Source organism: Pinus tabuliformis, chromosome 3_1, assembly GCF_031772625.1.
Source record: "Pinus tabuliformis cultivar Carrire ecotype Pingquan chromosome 3_1, CPIR1, whole genome shotgun sequence".
NCBI classification, from domain to species: domain Eukaryota; kingdom Viridiplantae; phylum Streptophyta; class Pinopsida; order Pinales; family Pinaceae; genus Pinus; species Pinus tabuliformis.
Genome location: NC_142301.1, coordinates 121,386,881 through 121,399,378, shown reverse-complemented (window position 1 = coordinate 121,399,378; position 12,498 = coordinate 121,386,881). Strand labels below are relative to the sequence as shown.

The following is a 12,498-nucleotide window of genomic DNA, read 5'->3' as shown; positions in this document are numbered from 1 at the left end:
ATCATTCTACATGCTTGTGTTGCCATATATGCATCAAAATATATAAAAATATATATTATATAAAAATTCGCCCCCAAATCGGGAGCGTTTGAAAATGTCGCTCTTTGCTCCCACTTTTGCTCCCACTCCCAAGTAACCTTGATTTAAAGTCCACTTTGGGGCCACCTACAAACCTTGAAATGACCAAGAAAGTTGTGGCCATGGAAAATCTAGTAGGCCTTGGAGAGGGGTACCCTACAAGGCACTAGACCAAGTGACAACAACGGGGTAATGTTATGAACATAAATTATGTAAAAATAAATAATAATCATAATAATATAAATATAATAATAAATAATAAGTAAATTAACTAATGGCTAGTTAGTTAATAATGAAAAGGCATGTCTTAGAGACATGCCTTTTGTGAAAGGGTATTTACCTAGCTATATATACAGGACCCTCATTCTCATTTGTACTCATCCTACATCAATTCTTTTATTCAATATACAATTATAATTACTGTCCTACGATGGATGTCTTTGTCTACAAAGTATTTTAAATATTTCTTGCGTATACGACTTTTGATCGTTACAGGTAATGGCCCACTGTCAACAACGCCAAAACCCCCTGCTCTTTATAGACTTTTACCAATGGGAGTCGTCTTGATATAAGATCACCTATGATGGATATTCCACGCGCAAGGGTATTATGATGACCAAGAGGCTTCTATGGGAAAGAATCAGCTAAGTACAAGACTCCAATCAATGAATGAGGGCAATTCGTTTTCCTTAAAGAGGCCAATTTTGTGCAAAACAAGACTTAGGGCTTTATTGATGGGTTGATAGTGTTAATTTATGCAACTAGGTTCAAATTCCACATTGGACATCTCATATGACAGAGATGATGATTGCGTCGGATTCCTCTTTTCGAGAGGACCAAAATCAACCTAAAGATCACCTCATTTGGACAAGGAGAAGTTGGTTTTTGAATTTATGAACCCTCACATGTACATTGGGACAGGTCGACCTCAACATCAAGTGGACCCTCATGGAAGCCTATAAATACAAGAGACCTCAAGCTCATTTGCACATCATGATCAAGAATTCTCTTCTCTTCTTCTATTTGTTTGGTTCGCACAGGTCTAATAGAAGAAGTTCGCGCAAAGGTCTGAAATTACAGGTATGAAGCTCGCACATGTCTAGGGTTTATGTTTTCCGTTCGCACACATGTCACAGGACAGATTTGACTGCAGTCACATGCCCGCAGTGCTTCAGAGAGCGACTGGGAAGCCGCAATCTCTCGCATAACAGCCTAAAGGGAGCGACCGAAGCTCTGAGAAGGTTCTGGGAGGATTAGACCCCAGTCGCTCACTTGCCACGCTAGAGAGTGACTAGGCAGTCATAATCGCTCACATACAGTGCCTCAGGGAGCAACCGAGAAGTCACAGTCGCTCGCAAAATATATTGATGAGTGCGACTAGGGTTCTGAGCTAAGGTTTGACAGTTGACCACAGTTGTCCGCAGATATCTGAAGGTTGGAATGTTTCTCTCTGCTGTACAGTAATTTTGGAAGTCTACTTCTGATTTGTATTGGGTAAATATTTACTAGATGATTATGTATTAGGCTCATTGTACTCTTTGCTGAAACATTTTAAAACAATCTAATAAAAAGAAGATTTGAAAGGGTTTTCCCCCATAGTGGGGTTTTTTCTTGGTGTCTCTTGTGGTTGTGCTATTGTCTCCTTTGTCATTGCATATATTTTTCTATCTTCAATTATTGTTTATGATTGGAATCATTGTTAATAATTGGATGCATTACTAAATGAAGAATTGATTTGGGCTGAAGTAATTGAAACAACATAGAACAATCTGAAAAAATTAGCATGGTATCAGATCTTACGTGAAGGACAAGCCCAAAAGGAGACAAGTTTTGAAGCAATCATCCTTGGAAAGTTGAAAGATTTGATCTAGTCAAAGTCAAGATGACTTCCTTCTTCAAGAGTGATGAGAAATTGGGTGGCTCATCCAATTTTGTTGTATGGAAAGTCAGGTTGGAGATCATAGCCGATAACAATGATATTTTGGACTATATTCAAGGAAGAGTACTAGAGCCTCCGGAGAATGCTTTCTCTGCTGCCAAAAACAAGCACACGAAAGGTGAGTTAAATGCAAAGCAAATTATAGCTGATGGTTTATAGGATAATTTACTTGCATATGTTGGAAACTTGAGAAGGTCTAAAGACATGTATGATAAGATAATCGGCATGTATGAAGTCAACAATTTGAATGAAATCATCTCCTTGAAAGATCAACTCAAAGACACCAAGATGAACAAAGGAGAGTCTATGCAATCCTACATAATGAGGATATCTCATCTTAGAGATCAATTGCAAAGAGTTGGAGAATCTATGTCTGACAGGGAATTGGTGATCGTGACTCGAAGTCTCCCTCCTATTTGGGAAACCTTCATTACTGCCATAAGCAACAACAATGTACTCTCGTCATTTGATGAAATTGTTGGAAATCTTACACAAGAAGAATTAAGGATGATATCAAGAGGAAGGATTCAAAAACATGAAGAGGGAAAGCCCGCTGCATATATCACTCATGACAAAAGGAAGAAAAAAGGAAAGGAGGTCCATCAACAAAGCAACCTCCTCAAAATGCAAAAAGAAATAATGATAGAACATCGTCTCATATTTAATGCTATAATTGTCACATGAAGGGTCATTATGCACAAGATTGTCCCGAGAAGAACAAAGGGCCACGTTACAACACTAGAAGCAACAACAACAAATACAATAATCAAAGAAGAAAAGATGATCGAAGAAATGACCACAATAAAAGATATGAAAGTAGAAGAAGAGATACCTCAAGTGACCGTGAAGAAGATAGTTGTCCTCAAAAGAAGTCAAGATTTCCCAGGTATGAAAGTAATGTTGTAAATCAATCTAAATACATTCTTATTTCTGCACTTACTAGTTCTTCTCCTCCAAATTCGTGGGACAATTGATTGGTTGATAGTGGGGCCACTCATCATTTCTCTGGATATAAGGAAGTTCTCTCTAATCTAGTAGCGAGGGAGACTAAGCTAAAGATTATTCTTGGAGACAACTCCACTCATCCCGTAAAAGGTTTTGGGTTCGTCAAATTTCATTTCAATTCTAGGGAATCAATTTTGCTGCATGATTTTATATATGTGCCAGGATTAATGAAGAATTTGGTATTTACATCTGCCTTGGAAGATAAAAGGATGAGGGTTGCCTTCATCAAGGGAAGAGTTCTAGATTGGTTTGTTGGTTCACCTATGAGAGATGCATTCACATTAGGATCAAGATTTGAAGGACTCTATAGAGTCATTGGAAGACCACTTCTAACATTGGTTCATAATACTAATCACCTAAGCGAGTTATGGCACCGAAGATTGCCTCATCTACATTATGATGCTCTTCTGAAATTAAGGAAATTGGTCTCTGGTATTCCCGGTGTTTAGGCCCATCATGGAGTATGTCCAAGTTGTGCGAGTGGAAAGAAGACAAGGGGACCATTCCCCTCTACCAAGAAAAAGACAACTGACATCCTCCATCTCATCAATTCCAATATATGTGGTCCAATGCATGTGCAGTCTATTGATGGCCATCTCTACTATATCACCTTCATTGATGACTTCTCTAGAAAGAGATGGATATCTTGTTTGAAGCACAAGGATGAAGCCTTCGAAATATTCAAAGAATTCAAAGCTTTGATCAAAAATCAAACAAGGAAGAGAATCAAAGTATTCAAGTCTGACAATGGTGGGGAATACATGTCAAATGAATTCATAGAATTTTGCAAGAAAGAAGGAATCAAGAAGGAAACAATTGTGCCATATACACCTGAAAAAAATGGATTAGCGGAAAGAAAGAACAAGTCTATATTAGAAGTTGCCCGTGCCATGCTCCATGATAAAAACTTGCCAAAGTTCCTTTGGGGAGAAGCAACGCATACTGTTGTATATGTTCAAAACAAGGTGCCTCATCAAGCACTAGAAAACAAGACCCCCAAAGAAGTGTTCACAGGTGTCAAGCCCGACATAAGCCATCTCTGTATCTTTGGATGCCCCGTATATTTTCATGTGCTGAAGGACAAAAGGAACAAGTTGGAGGCAACTAGAAGGAAAGGTACGTTTGTGGGTTATTGTGAAAATTCTAAAGCTTATAGAATATATATTCCTGGTCAAAGGAAGGTTGAAATTAGCAAGGATGTAACATTCGATGAAGATGTTGCTCTTGGAAAAGCAAAAGATCTTCCTCCACCTCCTCCCGAGAAGAAGAATGATGACAGGCATATTCTAGATGGTCCTTCCATGCCCGAGTCCAAGACTAATATTGTTGATGATCCCATGGAGCCTATGGATCCCTTAGATCCTCCTCCAAGTGATCCTCCTACTAGGAAGAGACCACTTTGGCTCTGTGACACTCTATAAGATGTTGAGAGACATGTTCTTGTTCGAAGATCATTTAGAGAAAGGAAGCAGCCATGCAAGTACCAGGGATATGTTGCAGCCATGAGCACTATGATTCAAGCCAAACCTTCCACATTTGAAGAAGTCGTAAAAGAACAAGTTTGGAAAGATGTTATGGCCGAGGAATATGAATCGATTATGAAGAATGATGTATGGGATGTTGTGCCAAGACTGAAGGGGAAATCTATGGTGACTTCAAGTGGCTATTCAAGATCAAGCATGGAATTGATGGTAGCATTGAGAAATACAAGGCAAGGTTTGTGGCTCAAGGATTCTCATAAAAAGAGGGAGAGGATTATGATGATATATTTGCACATGTGGCTCGATACACAACCATTTGTTTGATAATAGCCCTTGTCGCAAGTCAAGGATGGACTCTTCATCAGATGGACGTAAAGACTGCATTCCTCCATGGCATGTTACAAGAAGAAGTGTATGTTGAGCAGCCACAGGGATTTGAAGTAGAGGATCGAAAGACACATGTTTGCAGATTGAAGAAGGCATTGTATGGTTTAAAGCAAGCCCCCAGAGCATGGTACGCCCGCATAGATAGTTATTTGGTGAAGCTAGGATTCACAAGAAGTAATGTCGATCCCAACCTCTACTTCAAGGTAGTCCAAGGTATGTCGTTGATTTTGGTTTTATATGTTGACGATCTATTCTTGACAAGTAGTGAGCCTCTGATGATCGAGTGCAAGAGGGAGCTAGCCTCTGAATTCAAGATGAAGGACCTTGGACTCATGCACTACTTTCTAGGCCTTGAGGTGTGGCAAAAAACCCGGTGAGATTTTCCTTTCACAAGGAAAATATGTTTTGAAGTTGTTAGAGAGATTTGGAATGACAGAATGCAAGTCCATGGCCACACCGATGGAAATGAACTTCAAGAAGTTATGTGGAGAAGTTGTAGGACCCAATCTGGCGAATCCATCCGAGTATAGACAGTTGATTGGGGATCTGATGTTCCTAGTGAAAACCCGTTCCAACATATTCTATGCAGTAAACACGTTGAATCAATTCATGACCAAGCTTCTCCATGCACATTCGATCAAAAACATCTTGAGATATTTGCATGGGACGATCACACTTGATCTGAGATATTTTGCTAGAGATGTTTGACTTCGTCGATACACCAATGCTGATTAGGCAGGGAATGTTATAGACAGGAAGAGTACGTATGGATGTTGTTTTAGTCTTGGATCTACCATGATATCCTGGATGGGCAGAAGTTTGTAGCATTGAGTACCGCCGAGGCAGAGTATATTGCTGCTAGCATGGCTAGCTGCGAAGCAGTTTGGTTAAGGAAGCTCCTTAGTCAGCGATTTGAGCAAGTCCTAGATACTACAGTGATATATTGCGACAACAAGAGTGGGATCCGTTTGGCAGAGAATCTTGTATTTCATGACAAGTCCAAGCACATAGAGATCCGATATCACTTCATTCGAGACATGGTGCAGAGAGGAGCCGTTAAACTCCATCACATATCGACAGATGAGAAAATTGTAGATATTCTCACCAAGGCTTTGTCGAAAGGGAAGTTCTTGGTCTTCAGAGAACAGCTTGGACTGATGGATGTGACCCCTCCTAATAAGGGGCAGCGCTGATCGAGGACATTAAGCCAGCGCTTTCTGCCTGTTGAGCTCCCAGGGTGAGGAATTGAGATAGAGGGCTCCTGGGATTGACGGATCTCTGGACAATAGAGTATTACCCCTATTTGTTACCCATAGGGTTGGAGATGTTGCTCCCTTATCTACGCATAGGGTTGGAGATGTTGCTCCCCTATTTGGTCTATGCAAAGTATACCCCAGTTGGCATCATACCCACAAGCGAAGCTTGTTGGGAATACCACTCCTCGTTTGACCAACGGGTTGAGAGTGTACTTGGGTGTACAACCCAAGTTGATTATGATGCAGGTGTTCTACATCATGACTCTTGAGGATCATTGATGGGAAAATCGACAGGCAATAAGATTGGATTGAGATTTTCTCCTGTTGACACCTAGTCATTGGGATTGGGTGAATATATGTAAAATAGTGTAAATAGAAAATAAGGAGAATTGGAATATGAAGAGACACTGGGAGATGAAGCCCAAGAGTCTCTCCCTCCATGTATATATCTATGATCAACCTTAATGCAAATACATAATTCATTTGAAGAGCTACCTCTTGCCCTGACATGGTACCATAGCACAGGTCCCTTTTTAGACTTCTAACTCCTGTATTCTGCCAGTTTTCTGCTCCCATTTGGAGTTTGCTGCCTGGAGATGTTGAACGCATGAGGGTGCCAGACGTTTGCTGCCTGGAGATGTTGAACGCATGAGGGTGCCAGACGTTTGCTGCCTAGAGGAGTTGTGGTGCGGTGAGAGTCGAACGAAGGTGCATTAAAGCTCTCCTGCGCAAATGGTATGCCGATATTTAATGACTGTGTCTGTGTTATCAATATGCTGAAGTGTTGGAGTGTTAGTACATATAAACAGTTTTTATATACGGTGTTCTGACTCCGCTATTATGTTGAATGGTGGTGACTGTTACACGCCCTATCGCCTCCTCCCATACGTTGTCCATATGCTGGTTAATACCATAATTAATACCACTCTGACTATAAACGTTGTTCGATGGTCGTTTGAGGTGGCCCGACTCCTCATACCCACCCAACACGCTGAATGGTATTTTGTTGCTTTGTCTACAAGTATCACGTTGAATGCATATTACAGTTATACCGCCATACCAGATTTCGTTGCGTTGAATACCATACGTTGGATACCATACTCCCGTACCCGCCATACCAGATTTCGTTGCGTTGAATACCATACGTTGGATACCATACTCCCGTATCATTGCTCTTTTAAGGTATTACGTTATTACCATTGGTGCCATCCGATTGTATCACATTAATCTTCTCACAACGCAATACATCACTCCAGCTACGTTGGTATACCGCCTGCAACCACCCATCTCGTCCCCCGGTTATATATCTCCAAGGTATCAAAGCGTTGAATGTTGTCCGCCATTATGTTGAACATTATCCCCCATTATGTTGTCCGCCTATTTCCAGCATATGTTGAACGATGCTCGCTTGTCCATGCCCAACTCTTGAACGCCGGTCATATATTACGACTCTACCACTGGTTAACAACCACATAACGTTGAATGATTGTCATATCTATAACGATGCTCTAACTTTTGCCTCCCATATTGTGGAGCCCGACTCTTGCGCCATAACACCCCACACAGTTAATACCACCACCATACATTAACTCTGCTCTGTCCGGCTAATACCTCCCCCATATAACCCTCCTCCCCCATATAACCCCTCCCCAATACTACCTCTGTCATATATATTGCCACCAGAATTGTATTTTTCAGTAGAGTGCAATTTTTTACACTGGAATTGTAAATTTTTTTTATATATTGGCAGCAGAGTACATTTTACATAGTACACATATTTTTAATGCATCCATTGATATCAATTGTTGGAGTAGTTCTCTCTGGAAAATGGAACTATCCTGAATGGTCACGAAAGATAAAACACACTCTCATTTTCAATGAGTTGTGGAAAAGAGTTTGTGTACGAGAAGGAGATAATGAACCTGCAAAGCCCACCTCAGATAAGGAGATTTCCATTTGGTAAAATAAGAACAACAAGGCCTATGCCTTGATTGCAACACCCCAAGTGAAGAAATTCACTAGTTTATCTTTTATTTTTATGGTTAGATTTTTCAATTTTTTTATTTTTTTATTTTTCTATTTTGTAGGGCTCTTTGAATAATAGAATTAAAAGACAATTGAAGAAATTTGTAAAAGAGATGGTTGGTTGCTAGATTAGGGCTTAAAGGTCTTATCCCCACTTGGGCTATGGGGTCAAATTGATGACCCTCTTAACGATTGATCAATGCTTGTGGATGTCTAATCAAAACAAGTTATAAAACCAAGCCCTACAAGAAGGGATTCCACAAGGAAAAGCCTTCAACTATAAGATCAATTATGACATGAAATAAAATGAAACCCTTGTTGAGAAACCTTAGGTATATCCCAAGGTGAATTAAAACTTACCCCACACCAACAAGAAGGAAGTGAGAGCACAAACCCTAGATGTCCCTTTCCAAGTGACAAAGTTGCCCTTCAAATGGATTGCTCTTGATATTTTTGTAGTATTCTTGAGTTATTCACAATTTTCCTTAGAAAATATTTGAAATCAACCAAGAAAGAGAAACTCCAAGATGAACACCAAAGCTTTCATGAAAATAGTCACATTATGGCATACTTATCTCAACAATTCACAACAATTTGCAAAGGAGGGAGCGCTCTCTATTTTAGATGAGGCTCTCAACATCTATTCTCCTTTCGCTTGTAAATAAAGGGTGAGTTGTCATCCACAAAATACTTGGAGACTAAGTCAAATTACAATTTTTTCTTTACAACCCTGAAAAGAGGGTTGTAAGCAATGTAAAAGGGATAGCTCTCTATTTTAGATGAGACTCTCAACATATGTTATCCTTTCGCTTCCAAAAAAGGGTGAGTTGTCATCCACAAAATACTTGGAGACTAAATCAAATTACAATTTTTTCTTTTACGTTGCTTACAACCCTCAAAAGAGGTGTGACGTCCCATCAAAAAAGTTTGAATTGTAATTAAGGAGGGTTGATTTGACCTTATAGTACAATGTTCCCTTGGATCTTGGCTTGATTTGACTTGAAGCAAAATTAGGAAGGCTTGGAAAGCTCAATGGCATCCTAAAATGGCTCAAAAACCCTCTATTTTGACTTGGACATCCTCCACCAAGTAGGAAAGGGGGGTGGCATCTCTTCTTTTGGTCCATAACTTGCTTGATGTGTGCTTTGTTTTCTGGCTTTGAGTTGATCTTGGTCCAATTGAGTATCTTTGACTTGATTTGACATTTTGCTTACTCAAGACATGTGCTAAATTGCCTTTTTTCTACCTCGCAATTGCCTCAAAGAAGAAAACAGCCCCTTAAGAAGGTATCCCAAAGTTGGAAAAGGAAATTCTACGAGGAAGTTTGAGCAATTTGACTTGGAGATTATTTGAGTTGATGTGGAGGCTACAACAAACCATTTCACTACCTTAGAGGATGTGGGATGTTGCCTCGTGGATTGCAAATGCATCATGAATAGTGAGACTTCCATGAAGAATGATAGTCATGGCCAAAGAGGTGTGCATACATAAGAAGATGGTCCATGTGGGGAACAAATAGGTGCACCAAGATAAGGGGGAAAAAGGGAAAAGTACAAGAAGTAATCATCGTTACAAGGCTAAAACAATAAGTGTTCCCATGAATCATGTGTCCTAATAGGTCCATCTCCATAATGTCTGCATACCAACCCAAGACATAAGAATGCCCATAGAGGCAACGAGTTACCACCCACTAGGGGGTTGTTGGCAATGCCATAAAACCAAAAACCATGAATATGAAGCTAGGAAGATCCATCATGACCATCCAACGTTAGCGATCTAGGATACACTTTCACATCATCAACCCACATGGCTTTACAAGGCTACAAATTGCACATATTTGGGCATAAAAATGGCGTGGTCAAAAGTTTATTAATATCCCTATTGAAAGAGGAGTAACATCTGGCTCCAATTAAAAGACAGGTTCTTTTCTCGAGATTAGTTGAGAACCTCAAAATCTTCGTTAACCTGTGACCGGCATCAATTCACCAACGGCATCTATTTTCATATTCACCACACCCCACAATTAGGAAAACAATCAAGTAAATGTCATTTTCAAAATGATATTAGTTGTATGTAAAAAATTAGCACGTCAGGAGAGGCCACATGGCACTCATGCAAAGTTCTACTTTCTATTAAAGGGAGTTCTTCTCCTATGTACCATCATCCACAGATCAAGTTTATTTGGTGACAATGGCCATTACAATAGGAGAGTAGTCCTATCGTTGCCAAATAAAATTCTCCTGACATAAACGATTACAAATAAAGTCTCATTCCACCTAGCCTACATTGGGAGAGGACACATGACATTCAATTAGAAGTTCGGGTCCAGCTCTTCCTGTCTTGCTCTATATATGACCATATCATTGGAGACAAAGACAATAACTAGAGGCATGTCTCCAGTTCTATGCGACATTTCTTTATCATATTATATCCATGTGAGAGATAACACCTATTATTTGATCAAATTCGCAAACATAGAAAACAGAAATGATTGAGATGCCCAGAGGAAAGGAATCATAAAAAAAAAATGTTACTATCCGGTAAAAATACAGTGATGTTATAACATTTTTTCAGTCTATAGATTTAATTTGGTATATTTATGATCAAATGTGAAGTTCAAAAATACATTATTGTTTTTTTTAATGTATAAAATTCTAACCCCGTTCTCTTTGCCAAACTTAATGGCTAATATCATCATATATTTTTACGAATATTTTCCAAGTTTCATCATTGTCTCTAAATTCGAACACAACCCAGATAGCTTAGGACGGTTCCAAATTAGCAAATATGTTGTCAGGTAGCTATATCATTGCTTCCAGAGGTATATAACAATCATTTTTCAAATATTCAAGTGATTTTTGGTCAAGTGGTTAAATCAAAGCAATTCCAACAAGCAGACTTGCTTCAAAATTCCCCAAAGGCGTCTTGCCACATCGAATAGACCAACAGAATTAACTACCACAGCCCCACAGTAGCAACATATCTAATAGATAACGCCACGTTTGGCATCTTGGCGGAAGGTACCATCCATATATGTATGTATATAGCCCAATCAGATGGAAGCCATGTGCAAGTAATTTGGAAAAGGGAAGCATAGAATTATACCTATTACGGTGGATAACCCCATCACAGTTTTCCTTCTAGAGGATTGGGGCCCCTCATTTAGCTCCAACAATTCAGAACTGTGTGAACAGCAGCAAGTCCTCCAATTCAGTGGCGTAGAAATGGAAGGCAGCCCCATCTTCCCTGCGTTTAATTGCTATTTTTTTATATTAATGATATAGCATTGTAAATAAGGGAGCATAATACCATATAAGAGAAACTAGAAATTGATGCACTGTTACCTGGATTGAGGTTAGATAGGGAGCATACAGACTTGGAATCCAAAGCCCATGACGGAAAAAGAGAACTGCGGAGTGAAGAAGCCATTGTCCACCAATTTTTGTTCTCTGTTTGCGCAGTATTCTTTCAACTTCATTCCCTCCATTTGCCTCGAGATAATGCTGACATGTTGAAATATGGTTGGTCAAGTGTAAACGACCACAGAATGAAGGACCTGATGAGTTGTTATCTCACATTGCAGTTTAAAATCCGAAAGTAATGTTGGTGTTACTCGATCTCTATTTGCAGTGGTTACTTCGACTTCGATTACCACGTTCTCAATGGTGGATTGTTACAGGTTGAGTTTACCTGCTTATTTGACTTATTTCTTCTGTTTTGTTGGTTTTAATTTTTTTTCAAATCCCTAACGACGGAGTAAGTCAAATAAATAAATAATATTTTAGAATTGTATTTGTTTTCCATTTTATTACCAGGGTTAAACATGTTATTTGGAATTGAACTATGGTGAATAGGAGAACCTACTATGTTTCCGACCACAATCAAAGAAAATCGAATCTACCATGTTTTTTTGGTCACAACCAAGAAAATCGAGTATCAAGTAACCGATCTTACCGAGGGTATAACCACTATAACTCCAAAGACCCCTTTATAATGGATAATAGTCCTAGATAAACCCTATTAAAACCTAATTAAAGGATAAGGGTAAGGGACATCCCCCATAAGGTCCCTAAGGTATTTATTAGGGGGATAATTTCTCTATTCTATATATATTTTTTCTTGTCTAGACCACTAGCCAACGAGCCCCGTGATCCATCTCATACAGCTTATACAACGACTCCTTCCATCAAGCAAGCCATATCATTTGCCTAAGCAAGTAGTGAAGTGATTAGAATTGCGACACAAACCTCATGTTGATATTGCGTTGGTTACCTCGTGAAACAATATCACATTAACCATTAGTCATTGAAAGAGTAATAGTCATTGA

The 12,498-nt window shown here is 39.3% G+C and overlaps 1 protein-coding gene across 5 annotated transcripts in view; it reads right to left on the bottom strand.

The window, feature by feature from the left end:
- Positions 1-11,840, bottom strand: part of LOC149186062 (peptidyl-prolyl cis-trans isomerase FKBP16-4, chloroplastic-like) — a 219,715-nt gene extending 207,875 nt beyond the window's left edge. Inside the window, exons 1-2 of one of the 5 annotated variants that reach the window (XM_089410886.1) lie at positions 11,516-11,840; positions 11,277-11,430 (exon numbers count right to left, since the gene is read on the bottom strand). In XM_089410886.1, coding sequence (XP_089267012.1) covers positions 11,277-11,412 — 136 coding nt within the window. In that variant the 5' untranslated portion in view covers positions 11,413-11,430; positions 11,516-11,840. The remainder of the gene's footprint in view (positions 1-11,276; positions 11,431-11,515) is intronic. The other 4 variants (XM_089410885.1, XM_089410882.1, XM_089410884.1 and 1 more) reach the window with 4 other exon arrangements.
- Between the last annotated feature and the right edge of the window lie 658 nt (positions 11,841-12,498).